The 16115-nt window shown below is 43.8% G+C and overlaps 1 protein-coding gene across 6 annotated transcripts in view; it reads left to right on the top strand.

The window, feature by feature from the left end:
* Window positions 1-278: 278 nt before the first annotated feature.
* The window catches only part of LOC146175662 (uncharacterized), a 55118-nt gene continuing 39281 nt past the window's right edge, over window positions 279-16115 (top strand). For 5 of the 6 annotated variants that reach the window (XR_014701455.1, XR_014701456.1, XM_084582053.1 and 2 more), the window contains exons 1-8: window positions 279-432; window positions 1719-1936; window positions 7341-7438; window positions 8437-8538; window positions 10203-10285; window positions 12330-12423; window positions 12955-13085; window positions 15968-16064. Coding sequence is in view for 4 of the 6 variants with exons in the window: in XM_084582053.1 (XP_084438179.1) it covers window positions 1805-1936; window positions 7341-7438; window positions 8437-8538; window positions 10203-10285; window positions 12330-12423; window positions 12955-13085; window positions 15968-16064 (737 nt within the window). In the remaining 2 variants the exon portion in view is untranslated. Of the gene's footprint in view, window positions 433-506; window positions 656-1718; window positions 1937-7340; window positions 7439-8436; window positions 8539-10202; window positions 10286-12329; window positions 12424-12954; window positions 13086-15967; window positions 16065-16115 lie in introns of those variants that run through there. The other variant, XM_084582052.1, reaches the window with a different exon arrangement.

Raw genomic sequence — 16115 nt, 5'->3', positions numbered from 1 at the left:
ACAAGTGTGACAGCCTGACAGGTCACGGCCGGAGCGCACTATAGCGCTTCCATCGAGCGGCCGTGGGCAGGTTCCCCAATTGCTTGTTTCGTTTCCAGTGCTAGAGAAAGATGGCCAAACAACCGACATCAATGTGCGAGTAATTTGCGAAACGGTCAGAAACGGCAATTATTACCTTTAAACGGCCTTATAACATCAAGCCTGTTAACGGACCACGTTAAATATTTTTGTACTATGAAATTCTACTTTTTTTTTTTTTATTGTTTTCACACTTGTCTCGCTTTTGTACTTGTGTATATGCGGCTCTGTGGCTCTGTCTAGGCGGCTATTTTGTTTCTATTTCATTGCCTGTTTAATATAATGTGAAAGCGAGGATGAATTTTGCTGCTCATGTTCTCACTGACGCTGTTTGGGATTATTGACGCAATCCAGGTGAGATCTCTAAATAGCTTTGCGGCGATATTACATTGAAAAGTGCGTTTGTCCTTACCGTGAAAGAAAAGCCGACTCGGGACCGCGAAGGTAACGCGAGGCCTAGTAACATCTGCTTTCAGTGAGCGGTTGTGGTCGAGTGTCTGGCTGTGGTTGAAAGCACAGCGCCGGTTCTCGATGGTGTTGGTACGGCTTTGGCGCGTCCTGTGACCGTTAGTGCTCCGTAAGTGCTTTTCAAGAATCACAGAAAGTTTTCTTGTGGGGGTATTGCTGTCTGTCTACCGAAGCAAACCCATCTTAAATAATGTGCTGGGCCGATGTAATGCGCAGCATTGCGAATAACTGTATGGATTATTCACGAGCCTTCTAAGACCGTGCAAAGATCTTAGCATTCACTTCTTTTTTGCGTCGGTAAACCGTCTGCGGAAGCAGATCTCGGGTTTTACGGCGATCCCGTTTTCGCTGACGGGTCAATGCGTCTCCCGCGAGACCAGAAGCTATGCTGCGAACCCGCGGACTTTGAGAATCGTGTTTGCACAGCAAATAAAGTGTATGATAAGAACAGCAAGAACTAAATTATTATTGTAATGATGATACAAAAGAATTTGGCGTTTGGATGTCAGCCGCGAAAGAAATGCCCTTTCTTTCTCGTAAAGCTAGGTAACTTTCGCCGTGCGGTTAGGTGCATCACAGCGGTGCTTGGCGCGTGCAGACGAAGTCTGGAGCTTCCAAACCTCAAATGAATAAGTTCCTTGCAAAGTATCTTCTATTTTCCTGGGGTAATCCCGTCGTACCTGCAGTAATCCGCGGACAAATAAACCTGGAACATTTTCTGTTCGTTTTTTCTTGCGCTCCAAAAAGAAGAGGGACAGCTTAGATCCTGCGTCTTTCAGACATATCGTATATTTAAATGCAAAGCAAGCATACAAATAGCTTCAGAAAAAACAAAACAAAAAAACGCACAGATCGGGCGAGTGGTGACGAGAGAGATTACAAATGGTAAAGAGAAGCCAGCTCATGTTTTTTAGGGGCCTGACTAAAGCAAGCAAACTTTTGATGCACTGGGAGGCTTCAGCTATTTCAAAAATGCATTGATGAGCGTGTCTCGAGGATAAAGTATAAAGGAAACTGGGTATACACTGCAAGATGTGTCTATCACTTGAAAAATGTTAGATGGCTGCGGGATTATTGCAAGATATCTTACCTTGCCTTGTTGCACCTCAGTATCTTAGAAGCATTCTAGTTTAACCCACTTCTTGGTTCTCTTGGCCTCTTGCACCTTGTAGGCGATTCGCTCTCCGGCCCCCTTTTTGTCTTCGATGCGTGTGCACGGCCCAGCTGCAGGGCTGGTGTGAAGCAGACGCCGGCGGACATGTTCTTCCAGTCACGTTCCTCGCGCGACAATATGTGGCACGAGGCGAGGAAGCAGGAGCGCAAGATCCGCGGCATGCTCGTCGACCTCAAGAAGAGGGCTGAGCGTCGCAAGGAATTCTACGAGCGTATTGTGAGTCTTTTTGTTTCTGACTGGCCCTTGTAATTCGCTTTGTAGAACTCTAGTTATTAGACAAGTCGCCGCAAAACCTAGTTTTCCTTGTTTCACGTTATTGCTGTCATCTTTCTGTCTCCATGCCCCACTCTTTCCTTCATGTATTATAACAAGCACCCTCATTTCCCCTTAATTGATCTTTTGAAGTAAAGATAGACAACTGCACACATGGGTACAAAGCTTCAACCCTGTAGCCATTCTATCTCGAAACCAAATCTACTGTCTGGCGAAAGACAACGTGGGCAGTCAAATCTGAACTGGAGGTCCTAACCCGGAACTTGAAGCAAGATACAGTTCTCGGTCATGTGTCTGCATAGTCATCCCTAAGTTCTCATAGCTGTTTGCGTTTGTTCTGTGGCAGGTCATTTTAAGTGGCAGTTGCTTGTGCTCTCATCATAGCGCTAATCATTGTGTAAACTTCTAATGCTGATCTCTCCTACCTCTCTTAGTCGATGGTACTCAGCCGTAATTTTTATGCAGTAGTGGAAGAGCTGCGTTACTGAAAAGTGTCGGTGTTGTTCGTTGTCACACACTTCCCATCTGTTACTGGCCAAGATTGGTATGCAGTGGGTACATTATTTGTGATCTACCTCATGCCATGTTTGGCAGATATGAAATGTCCTCTCTTCACTTGTAGGAGAGAAAAGGGTGTGTAGATGGGACATGTGTGAACCACTTGCCACTATTGTCAGGTGGCAAGTCAATAGAGGGAAATCCTACTCTCCTTTTGTAAGGGAGACGAAAGGCAAGTCCTTCCACGGCAGGCAACATAGGTTGCCTGCCGTGGAAGGAGAAAGTTCTTATGCTATTTCATTGTCGCAGCTAATGGTAATTAGGTGACCTCCGCAAGTTTTTAAAAAGTTAAAACTGCTAAAGAGTTGCTCTGCTGAATTGTATAGTGTGACATTTCGATTTTCCAGCACACAGCAGAAAGAAAACATTCAGTTATTTAATAGCACTATTTCATTAATAGTGCTACGATATTGACGGTAAAAGGAATGGGTGTTACATTTGAGTGAATACACTATATGGCTGCTAAATAGTTTGGTTTTCTCATTCCATTTTTGTTTTGGAGTGTTGAAATCTTTACTCTTGTAAGGTTAGAAAGCTTAGTGCTTAACATGGTGAACGCATCACATCTATCTTATTTATCGGCAGTGTACAGGCGCCCAAATCTTTAACTGCGTGCGCGAGCGGCGACTTTTCTGTGCGTCAGCGCCATATGACGGAGCGAAGTTGGAAACAGGATGAGGCTAAGCGCATGCTCACAAAGCACGCTCAGCTGGACGGAACAGCCTGGCAGACGACGCGTCCAGCTGAGCGTGCTTTGTGAGCATGCGCTTAGCCTCATCCTGTTTCCAACTTCGCTCCGTCATAGGGCGCTGACGCACAGAAAAGTCGCCGCTCGCGCACGCCAGTTAAAGATTTGGGCGCCTGTACCTTTTGCACAGCTCGATTACATAAAACAAAAATTACAGTTCAATGCTGCTGAACTAAATAGTGAGCGAAAGCATTAGCTGCGGGTGACCGAGCGTTCTTCTTCTCATTTTCTTTTTCCTCAGCCCACATATAAAGCCCCGCTTTAACCAAGCCGCATGAACATGCTTTAGTGGCCTATAGGGGTAACGTGAATGCCAGGGACCTAGCAGGTTGATTCTGACATAACCATTCCATGTGAAACGAGAGACGCAAGTTGGCAGCTCCTGCCAACTGAGCCACGGCTCCGACCGCGCCACGCCGACCGCTTGAGTTGGGAGCCCATCTCTCTTTTGTGTCACGTGATGTGTGACGTCACAGCGTCGCGTGGGTAAGACGTGGCTGCCGCCGCTCTACATCGACCGCTTGAGTTGGTAGCTCAGCTCTCACCCTAGTGCCACGTGGGGTGTGACATCACAGTTTCACGTGGGTAAGACGTACGTGGCTACCGTCGCGCTACGCTGAAGGCTTTTTATTGCATTTATATTGCTTTTTTATTGCTTTCACAATAAAAAAGTGGGCCACACAGAGTTACCAATGATATCATGTGACAGGTTATCACGCACTGGGGTGAGGATGGTGAAGCCACGTTGCACAGATTGAATTTGCTGTAATTTCTTTATTGCTGGTGGGAACGTCTATTCCTTCTTTAATATTGTGTAGCACTCGTCTCTGTCCTTAATAATTGGAGGCATGAAATGAAATTTGAACTTTACAGCGGACTATTATTACTAGAGATTTTTGTCTCAATTATCGGAAGGGCATCTTAGTGTCCCAGCTAAAGGTAACCAGCTCTTTTAAAAACACAGTGTTCTAACACAGTGACACCAGCTTAAAGCTGCTTAGAGTTGCCTGGCCTAGTGGGCAGTAATTTTTTGTTTTGTTTGCCAATGTTAATAATTAGTAAAGATTAATTGGGTAACATCTTTAATTATTTCCTTAGTGTTGACTAGTGTAAATGCAAATGTTGTAGATCGTCTCAAGAAACAGGTAGCTGTGCTGTTTCCATCTAGGTACAGTTTACAAAGCTTTATATGTTGGCCTTCGAAGAGAGCTATGACGTCACCAGCTAGCTGCTAGCTCGCATCACTGCCCCAATGTCGTCTGGGAGAATACTTCAGGGAGACGCTTACTCTGAATTGTGTTCTTTAAGACGCATCTCGGTATTTTAGCCACTTTATTGCCTATTTGAATCTAGAAACATCCTCTCTTATCTGTTTTAAATTATGCGAGACACTTAAGCTCCGCCTTTATGGGTATCACGCGACTATGTAGGCTATCGTCCATCATATAGAGTGAAAGGGTTAAGCGAAAGTGGGAGGGTTAAGTTACGCTGTTACGTGGAAGCTTTCCTTTTTATTGTGTGAGCTATGATTTAATCACTGGTAAAAAAAAGATACGTAAAAAATAGCTTGGTGAAAACATTTCAGTCAGCTGTTTTTCAAGACACTCCACAACTTCTGTATTCACACCTCAGAAAGCTAACCTAATTAGTTTCTAAGTCATGAGATTTGGAAAATAAAATATATACTGGAGACTAACTAGGCCACGTGACTATCAACAATCAGGGGTGGAAGCACTGCTCCAATTGCTCCATTCTGCTCCAAAATGCAATATTGCTCCAAAACTGCTCCAAACTGGCTACCTTGATTTTCTGCCATCAAATTTAGCAGAACTCGGGAACAATGTCACAGCACCAGGGGTAAAGATATAACGCATCTTGCACTGGGCTTAATACAAATACAAATGAAATTTTTGTTTGCAAGTAAATTTAGTATGAGCCATAGGTGATTGATTGGAGATAGTTAATTGCAAAAAAAATGCACTATGCATGTGACGTAGCACCTCCTGCCAGGAAGCCTTTTGAATCGCCAGTGGAGTGAGTAGCAAACGAAGCAGTTAGGAAACTTGTCTGCAAAAAAAATACACAAGTCTTTGCTATGAAAATAAGCCAATACTTCAACATCGAGCTCCTTTGTCCCTGAGAAGCACGTCAGGCCTACGTCAGACAAAATCATACTTGAAGCGTTATGGGTTGGAACGCCAAAGCTGTCAGTCACTAGGAAGCTTCTCAAGAGTGTTGGAAAGTCATATGGCCTACTGCCAAGATATTAAAAATGAGCCCCAGCATTGCTCAAGCAAAGAATGAACTATTGGCAGGAGGCAGTGAAGTAAAGCTGAATGATGATATACCCTTCAATGCCATCTGTCTATGTCCCAAAACTGCTCCAAAATGCTCAAGCAGCTTCCACCCCTGCAGACCTCCTCCATGTTTACAAAAAAACAAGGCGATCGAAGTGGCGCTGCAGTCATCTGCAATCCCACGGTAGGCAAAAAGTACGGGAGCGGCACTGGCTCCAAGCTTATCAAGGCGCGTTATTGTGGTCTGAAGGCGCCTTTTTGGCAGACCAAGTAACCAATTCTCAGGAATTTATCAGATAATGCCATGCATAGGATCAAAAAAGATCATGTAATACCCCATATTTGGGGGCTTTGAACTGTGGTCTAAATAAATAAATAAATAGGTAGATATGCACAAGATATTGAGCGGAAATGCCATGCCCATTCATCTGGACTCCAAATTAGTCTCGCTGCTCAAACAAATCTAAGTGGTAGACTCGACATTTGAATCCATCAAGTCAATGTAGGTAAACGCATTAGGTCAGATTAGGTGTTCAGTTATGAAGTACAACAGCAAGTGTTCCATTTGCTGCTAGTCTGTTCCAAGTGGTTGCTAAGGTCAACCTGTGTTATATATATATATATATATATATATATATATATATATATATATCTATCTTTACATGCTTTTGCCGTTTGTCTTGTCAGAGATGAGTGTGCAGTTGTAGTTAGAAAATGAAGACTGCAATTATCAAGGGTGTTTCACCTTAGAAACATGCTCCAAAACATAATTCAAATGCTCCAAAACTCTCGTTTCGTTGCTCCAAAGCTGCTCCAAAATGCTCTAGTCTGCTTCCACCCTTGACAATGCTCATTGGTTTCACTGGATTAGGACACGCTATCCTTTGTACAACATAGGTTACATTTGGTTGTATACTCAATATTATATGCATGCAAACAGTAATCTGGAACATTTTTCTGTACAGGTGCTACAAACAAGCACAACATAGAATATGGGCGGAATGCACTGATGTGTTCACTTAACCAGCAGTCTCCAACTGGAAGTCCAGTTAAAAATAGTTATAAATTGCGTTAACGTCGGATGAAAATTAGTTATCACTATTCCACCAATTTCTCACTTCTGTAAAACTGCAGTTATTGTGACCTCAAAGGACTAGAAAACGTCGGAATTATTTGGAAGTCAAATCATTGACTAGCGAGAAAAAAAAAAAAGCGCTTTGCACTGCAGCAAGCCTCTAAATGACAAAAAAAAAAGAGAAGGCTGTAATCATCTACCTTTGTGTGAAAAATGTCTGAAAGGGACGATTTTGCAATTCCGTAATGGTTTACTACATGTCAATGGTCGGAGACTTTAAAGTAGAACTACTTCAATACAAGTGGTGATCGCTTCGCAACACAAATGAACGAACAGCGTACACTTTCGCTACGCATTAGGAACATGCGGATAAAAAATTTGCTCTGCCAATCTTGAAACTTGTTTGAATGAACCAGAGATATGAATACTCTGAGTTTGAGTCATTGAGTAAGTCTACTGTACTTGCCTGTCTAGTTGTCAAAGTATAAGATGCTGTGGACTAACTGAAAGTTGTGTGTCGGTTTGCGTCATACACAAATGAAGACTTTTTTTGACTAAGCGCGGTGGAAGAAGCTGCCAATGATTGGTTACTCATTGTTTCTAGCCCTTGTGAAGCTGTGTGTTGTTATGGTTACTATAGATGCATATTTTATGCTTTCAACTGTGCAGAAACAAGACCCGGCCCAATTTCTTCAGCTTCATGGGAGGCGGTGCAAGATTCACATCGACTTAGCTATTGCACAAGCGGCCGACAGCCCAGCAACCATGTACGTTTTTGTTGCATCTTGTCGAATAGGATTTGTAAATGGATTCAAGAATCCCGAAGTTACTCATGCGGGCTATGAGGGATGCCTTAGAGGGAGGGTTCGGATTAATTTATACCAATGGAACAAAAACTTTTCTTTTTGCATTACGTACCATGTGAAGTGTGCCATTGAAGAACAGGGCATATGCAATATCACAATATTTTTTTGTTTTTATTTGTAAGGAATTTCTTGTGAATATTTTTGTTAATGACAAGGAAGGAAGTGTGTGCCAATTAGTGGTTTTATATAACAGATGCGTGGAGATTTGATTTCTGTTGTCACTAAGACATAAGAGATATTTGATGTTACCTATACTTACCGTGTGTCTGTAAATGCAAGATTTAAGGGAATGTAGATGGAGTAAGTGTTTAAATGTTACTTTATATGCTACGTAAAGAAGGCTATAGAAGATTGCAGGGCTTGTTAGCAATTGGGTTTTAGTGGTGACTGTGGCTTAGTGAAATTATAAGTTGCGTTGTGGTCTTTGTAGCACAGTTCATGCTTATAGGCTGCAGAACTATAGAATGAAAAAAAAAAAAAAAGGAAGGTAGAGAAGATTTCTGTCGCATTCCGCATTAACCCATTTGATTCCCCCCTAATTCTCAGTAAAGTTCTATGCATTCCACATAGCATCCAATTCATTAAATTAACTGGGTGGTGTAGGCTGCCACTTTCAAATTATCCAGCCAAATTTACATTAGCAATTACAGGACCGCAGAAATTCCTCAAATTGTTTGGGATTTCGAGCACTGATGATGCATAGTTACATTTCACATAGTACTTATGATACGTAGTAACTCGAAACCTAATGCACTACAGCAGAGTAGATGTTAGGAAATGGTGTAAGTGAGGCTTGAACATGTGTCTGGGTTGCGGACGCAGAAAATGCCATGGCCCTTCTCTCTCTCTTTTTTGGTGGTAAACTTGGCGGGGAGAACAGAAACTTCGTTTTAATGCAGGATGCCCTGGCAAGGCAACAGAGACGTCATGATTGACCGTTTTGATGTTCGAGCCCACTTGGACACTATTCCGGAGTACAAGCCTTCCGACGATGCCCCTGTGTAAGCTACGTATTGTCTTGTCCTTTCATTTGCGAAGCTTTTCTTTGTTTGACCGGGGGAAATTGCAGCGCTTAAGCTTTTCGCTCTCTTTTTTATCTGGCTAGAAGGAAAGCTTCACAGTCCTATATTCTTGTGCCGAAATTTCTTTACCAAAACTTGCTTGCTACAGGAATGTCTAGTATCAAATTGTAGAGGAGGAACTCTTCTTCACAATGGTATTAGTGACAATCAACATATTTATTGAGTAAGTGTTGAAAAAAAAAAGAACCATCAGCAAAAAACTGTAGTTAAAAACACACAAAACAATTTTTTTGACACAAATAAAACATAAAAAATTTTCAAAATATACGTTTTTTACAATAGGGACCGATGCAACATTGCCGCAAATTTTAGCTTTCTGTGTGTAGCATTCGCTGAGTTAGGAAAGAAAACGGTAGTTGAGGTCGTCTACACTGAGGTCGACCCCTGGTTGTCCTCTAGCTGAAAACATGACTCCCTGTGCTGCCGGTAGCAAGTAATACTGCCCAAAAGACGTCACCCTGCAGATAACGGTTTTGACCTTCAGAACAATGGTCTCTTCCGATCAGCGCGTAGCGAAAGCAGAACTTTTCGGGGGCGAAAGTGAAACTTATCAGGGCATGGCTGTCGACGTTCCGGGTCAGTTTGACGTAGTTTCTCTGTCAGTGCTAAAGCTGAATTCGTCTTCTGAGTCATCACTGCTGCTGTTCGCATTCAAAAACGAGCTCTCCAATGCGCAACTTCCGTGGAAACTCGCCGTTTCTGCGCAGCAGGAGCGCGTGGCCTCGACGTCATGATTTAAACAAGGAACACCGATCAGCTGACTCTAGAGACCATCTGGATGGGAGCGGCACGGTGGAAAAGAATAAAAGCAAAACTGAAAGAAGGGTTTCTCTATTTCCCACTGGATGACGGCACTTATCAAGGAGCGCTTCGAAAGCGGGAAAACTCGAATCGTGAAACAATCGATAGCGGGCTATCGATGGGAATAGGCGCGGACAGGAAAGCGTTAAGTGATGAAATAATAAGATGTTATGTGGGACGGTATTATTTCACATTGTTATGCTGGGGCATTTGTGTGTGCACCAACGTTCTTAGAGACCGTTGGAAAACTGTGCCTGGTGCGCTGCGCTGCGAAGTGGGCCCGAACAATCGCCATTCTGGTGTGAGTTGATCACAAAGCGACTACAGTGCCCCTCTCCCCCGCTGCAGTAAATGGGTGAAGAGCTAATACACAGGCAGAAATTTTAAAATACTACTAACCTTCTTCTTTTAGCAATGCAACGGATAATAAATTGCGTTTACGTTTTTAAACACACCTTTGTACGCATATGACAGCCACCGCGTCTGAAGCAAGGAGGTTGCAGATGCGGCTCAAGATGGTTGTCTGGTACCTGCCTGCTTGAGATACATCTGCAAACGCGATGGCATTTCATGCTAACAAAGATGTGGTTAAGAAATGCAGGCGCAGTTTTATTTTCCATTGCGTTGCTAAAAAGGAAGGGTTAGTAATATTTTGAAATTTCTGCCTTTGTATTAGCTCTATGGCCTCACCCATCTACCGCAGCGAGGGAGAGGGGCGCTACAGTCGCTTTGTAATCAACGTTGGTGTGCACTAATCAACAGTATTGTGATTTTCTAAACAGGTTGACTGAGGAGCAGAAGGAGGAAGAGAGGCAGACAAACTATGAACGCTATCGCACGCTCGTTCAGAACGATTTTCTGGGAGGTGAGCTACCACTTCTGCCTGTACTTAATCTTATTGCAGAGGTCAGATAGTCAAGATAAGTTTGGTTACTAAGGAAATAGCTGGTAATAAGACACACTCAAAGTTTCTGTGACATGCTCTTGTTAACCTTCCTTTCAGAGAAGATGGAAGGTAAATTCTGTAGTCATATAACCAAAGCTAGCAGTGTTTATATTGGTAAAATCTTTTTGCCATTTCCTTTTCTAAAACACAGTACAGTCAAATCTCGATATAACGAATCCCGCAGGACCGCGAAAAATCATTCGTTATTTTGAAATATCGTTGTAATGAAAAATCTGCAATTATAAGCCAGTGGTCAAACCTAGGTATGAAAATGACGTACCTTGGCAGTAGGCACGTGTGTAGACAAGCAAAACCTCAAGTGAAAAGGTAGCACTAACTCCAAAGCTGATTTATTTGAAGAAATCCATTATTTTCTTCTGCCGCGTGCAGCAAACACGACCGCGCACTACATTACACCACTACAGCACATACACCTTCCGCTTTCCGGAACACCTCATCGCGTACATGATTGCACCGAGCGATGAAAGTACGGACTTTGTCCATGGGCAAAAAAAAAAAAAAAAAAAAAAATCATCGGAGTTTTTTTATGACCCCATCTTCAATGCTCCCTGAGCTTTGAAAATCTTGTCTCGGTCTTTCATAATGGTCGCGGCAGTCGATGGGGCAATGCTAGCTGTCTGTAGAGGCCGAATCGCTTTTTCCCTGCGTCGATTTCTTGCAGTGAAAGCAGCTGCGTTCATATCTCCTTGGCACTTCGCTGGCTAATATCATCGCCAACCTCGCACAAACTTCGTAATAAGATAATCAGCGGAAAAAAAAATACCATCCCGCAAGCGCGAACGACCGAGTCGCGTACGGCACACAACACAGGAAGAAAAAAAACGCAGGCAGCTAGGCCTGTGGCTACTGCGTAATAAACCATAGCTTCATGGTGGCGCTAGGAGCTGGTCCTAGATGTCCTGATGATGATAGCTACAGCCCACGGACCATACACACAGAAACGGCGGTTTCTGTTTCGTTTCACGCGAGAGTTGCAAGCTGCGGTGCTGTTAATTTTAGCCAAATTCGTAATACTGATGTTCCAAAATTATAGAACAAGAAATAAAATACGTTCGTTATTCTAAAATATACGCTATTTTGAAATTCGTAATTCTGAAATAGTTTTACATTGAAAACATGGCAAATCTGCTGGGAATTCTTAAAAAATTCGTTAATTTGAAAAGTTCGTTAATGTGGTGTTCGTAGTAACGAGATTTCACTGTAGTCTATAACTTTTTTCCAGCAAATTATTTTCTGCTATTGAGTCGTCAGTTTTTCAGGGGGAGAATATTGTCCGTCTGTCAAAGGCCTCTGACAGACAACAGATGGTAGTGAAGTGTATGGGGCCGTATATTTATCTTTTGCATGGCTTTATTAGAAATGAGGTTGAAATTCGGAGTACTTCATATGCACAGCCCGAGTGAAAATTCAACAAACATTGAGAAGAAATCGGAAACGGTGATTTTTGTAACTTGTTCGGGCAGCACCTAGCATTTGTGTGCCGGTCCTGTACGAGAGCTGAGAACTCGTCTCGTTAGATCTCGTTAAATCTTGTTGCCGGGACGTTCCCATTTCGGTGCCTGGTTGACAGCCCTTGGTTTTGGCTCAACTTCACCTCAAGGCCGCCAACAACGGGCACTAAAAGCACTTCAGGCTTAACATGTACGTTGAAGCCCATTTACTGCAAAATCAAGCTTTTCCACAATCGTCACGGAGATGTAGAAAGGAGCCTGCCTTTGTACTGAGCGGTAGTGATACCATTGCTAGTTCGTATGTTTCCATTCTCTCATGTTCCTCGTATGCAGAAAGTTTTGCATCGGATATCGGAGGCACAGGAATGAGAAATTCTACCCCCAAGAATGCATGGTTGTTTTCTCTCCATGAGTTTGTGTCGTGCTCCGTAGATTGTTTGCTTACCATGTAACATGTCTCTTGTCCTTGCCATGTCTCTCCCTTTGTGCAGTGTCAGAGGACAAGTTCTTGCACCAGATCTTCTTGGAGGAGCGATATGGACCTGTTGGGAAGCCCATTGGCACGACTGAGGAAGAAAAGAAAAAGTGCGTTTTCTTTAGTGCACTTTGTTCCAAAACTGTTCAGCAAGACGGTGCAAGTGTAGTTCTCAAACACTTGAGCAGATGGTAGCTACAAAACTCTGCGACCTCTTTCGTGAGATTCTTTAGTATAATATGAATGTTCATAATGAGGCAGGTATTTTATTAACCAGCTAAGGAGTGCAGCACTTTAATTATGCAATATAATAATGAATAAGGCCATCACAGAACACGCCTTTACAGTTGTTATGTATGGAGTGATGATTGCATTTATTTATTTGGCAATGAGATCCTATCTGTCTTGTAGTAGGATGACCCGACAAACTCTTGAGCGTCGAAGCAACAGCTGATGTGGATAGAAGGTAGAAAATCACCACCTTGTCTCCTGTTTTGATAGTGTAATGACTTTGTTCTAAGTATGACTCCTAGAGAATGACGGTGGATTACAAAGGATCTGCCTTCTTTTATTGTTTTGGTTGAATGCATCAGATGGCCGCACATAAGTGGCGCCGCTGACTGGGTGCTGTTTCCTCACAGGCTTGCCGAAAAGAAAGTAGCGATTGGCTATGTTTACGAGGACAGCACACCTGCTCCATCCACGTCATCCAATCAGAACGAAGAACAGGAAGAAGAAGAAGACAAGGAAGATTTGAGTGACATTGATCTGGGTGAGTTCAGGGAGGGTTCGTTGCGGACCTTGCTGGGTCGAAAAAGGGACATGTGGCCCGTTTGGTTTCAGTGTAAACCTTTCTCTTCACAGCTGTACATACTGGTAAAATATGTTAGCGCACATTCAATGCGGTTAGACGTTGTTATAATGAAAGTGTAAAACGTTTGCCTTTTTTTTTTTCTTTTCTTCACATCACTGTTTCATTTAAGGGGCGCTGTGACGTTCTCCAGACCACTAATTCCAGCTGGCCTCTAGGTTCTTTACACCTTCCCGATGCCCCAAAGCCCAATCATAACGACAAAATCGCAGCGCCTAATATTTTAATCCGCTTCAATAATAAGTGTTTTGGCACCGATGTGAGCGACACATGACGGTGAAGTTAACGGAAATGACGTTTCCTTCTCGCTTGGGCGTTGCTTCGCTGATTGGTTGAGCACGCAGGGAGTTGTCATATCGTCGTTCCCGGCAGATGACCTCCTTCCTGGCCCTGTACAGGTCCAGGGTGGGCTTCGCCCTAGCTTCTGTACGCCACTCCTCCGTCTCCCACTTTCACGCTCATTCTCGAACTTTCGCACAAGAAGTGCTCGAGTGATCTGCAATTGATGCCGGCTAAGCATCAAAGCGGCAACATAGATTTGCTGACTGTCGGGTCCACCTCGTCGGCACCCCCGCAAAGATGGTGTGAAGCAGCGTCTGGTGGGCTAGGCTAACTTGGAGAAGCCGGTCCTCATAGCACAGCTTCGCAGCGTCGTTAGCACGGTAACGACGCTGGCAAAAAACGCGGCTACGGTTGAGTTGGACAGGCAACCATTGTGGACATCTTTCGATACGTCTGCAGAAAGCTGCCTTTCTCATAGGTTCTGCCCACGTTGTGCACTGGGCGAGCGAAATGGGAGAGGGGCTCCCTCTCACACTGCCTCAGACGCGCTGTTTTTTTCTTGTATTTAGAATTTTATGGACGGAATAACTCGTTTCCGCACGCCGATTTTTGTAATTGTTTTTTAACTGACATCGAAGTGGTGCGAAGAACCTAGAGGTTGGCTGGAATTAGCGGCCTAACGAACGTCCCTGTGTGCAAACTAAAATAAGTAAATGTAGGGGAAATTACCCAGAGAAACCCTAGGTACTTGAGGTGAAGTTATAAATGTGGTGGAACGTGTCTGATAATGTGGGAGTGCAGCACGTTATCAGCTATGGTCACTCATTACGATCATGGGCATTCCTCTGATTTCAGTTCATGTTTTATTGAGATGAAACTTTGGTGCAGTTCTACCAAATTTTTAGAAACTGAGCACTGGGTAAAAGGTTAGCCAGCGGAGAAAATTCATTATATCGAGGCCACTCGCTGCACGAAGTTTGTTAGAGTTTTCAAGTAAAGGGAAATCTTTAGCTTGACCCTCAAGAAACCAGGAAAGTTGTTCGAATTATCCAAAAGTTTGCGTTATTGAATGGCTGCAATAAGAATACCAAAAACGGTTTGCATTGCTATACATTTGAGATGAAAGTTCTGTGGTTATTGTTGTGGGCTTCTGTCAGTACTGTAAAACCTCGTTTATCCGGATCTCATAACTCAGAAATTCGGTTAACTCCGACTTGCTGCGGGGTCCCGGCAAGGCTGTGTATAATTCAATGGCGGCAGACGCTCATTATCTCGGAGGCATTTACCCGCACATCGGTTAACTCTGAGATTTCCGAGGATGAGTGCTACCGACTTTCTTGCGTTACTGTGCGATACAGCATGGATGTGCATCCACAGCGGTCGGGCAACGGGAAACCTACGCGAGGCGAGTCAGCTGCATGCTGCTCGGCAAAAACGAAAAACGGCAGCAAGAAAACAACAAAAAACAAAAACAAAAAAGAAGTTGAAGGGCATGAAATGTGGTGATGATAGCGGATCATGTGAGCAGTGGCTAGGCGGCGCTGGTGACTGCGCGCTTCAAAGGGAGAAGCCTTATCATTATTGTCAGGGCGGCGAGACTGTCTGTATTTTGTTGTTAAATGATTGCCACTGCTGACCCGTAGCTACAATGGCTGCACTGACTGCACGCCTAATTTCTTTGTCCCGATTGTTTGTGATGCGACAGTGACAGCGTGGGAATCATGAAAATAAGCGCCCGTTGCCTTGTTTGACTGTGCTTGGGGCCTGTTGCCGTTGCTCTCCACAGTGATGGCGACCGCCACTCCAGTTAAATGACGATGATGTTGCCGTCTCTAGCATGCTGACCGATGATGACATGTTATCGGAAGTTCTCGATTAAGACAGAAATTGTTCCGGTGATGAAAGTCTGGAGCAGCCGTTGCAGCGATGTCGCACTGTGAAAGAGGCCGCCGAGGCTGTGGCTGTATTGGGGAATTTCGCATCGAATCACGCGACAATGAGCGTGCTGCACCACAACTTGATGGAACTGAAAAAAATGGTTATTGCGTAAATTCCGGTGAAGAAACAAGCACAAATAATGCAGGTTTTTAGTGCATTTTTGTTTGTTTGTTTGTTTTCATGGTAAATTTGGCAATCCGGAATTCGGTTAACTCGGATATTTTTGCCGGTCCATTGCGATCCGGATTAACGAGGTTGTATTGTATTGTTTTTCAGTGATGTCACGCATTCATTTCTTGCCCTCGGTTGGTCCAGGTAGATGTGTGTTGCTGTAGTTAATTGAATGCCCTGATCTGGAACTTCTTATCACTGGCTATACTGAATTCGCACGTTAATGACCTTTCGCAGTAGCCGAGACGAAGCGTTTGTCGCATCTGTATTTCTAGGCTTGCTGCACCGTTAAACCTTCAGTGCGGCAGGGGTTGTCTTTAAGTTCTGCGGAGGTTAGCGCAGTTATGCTGAAGCTTATTTCATTTTCTTTTGCTGCTCTTCCTGTGTGCCAGACGTTACTGTTGACGTGAACCAACTGAATCTCGACCAGGCCCGAGAAATGAATGACCACTCGCACGCCTACGGCATGGAAGCCACGGATTTCATCTCGTAAGTGGTGGCGCTATCTCTCTCCATTGCTTGACACCACTATCAAGAGTA

The sequence above is a fragment of the Amblyomma maculatum genome, chromosome 10 (genome assembly GCF_055883805.1).
Source record: "Amblyomma maculatum isolate TAMU_Amacu chromosome 10, ASM5588380v1, whole genome shotgun sequence".
Classification (NCBI taxonomy): domain Eukaryota; kingdom Metazoa; phylum Arthropoda; class Arachnida; order Ixodida; family Ixodidae; genus Amblyomma; species Amblyomma maculatum.
This window is presented reverse-complemented; position numbering and strand designations above follow the sequence as displayed.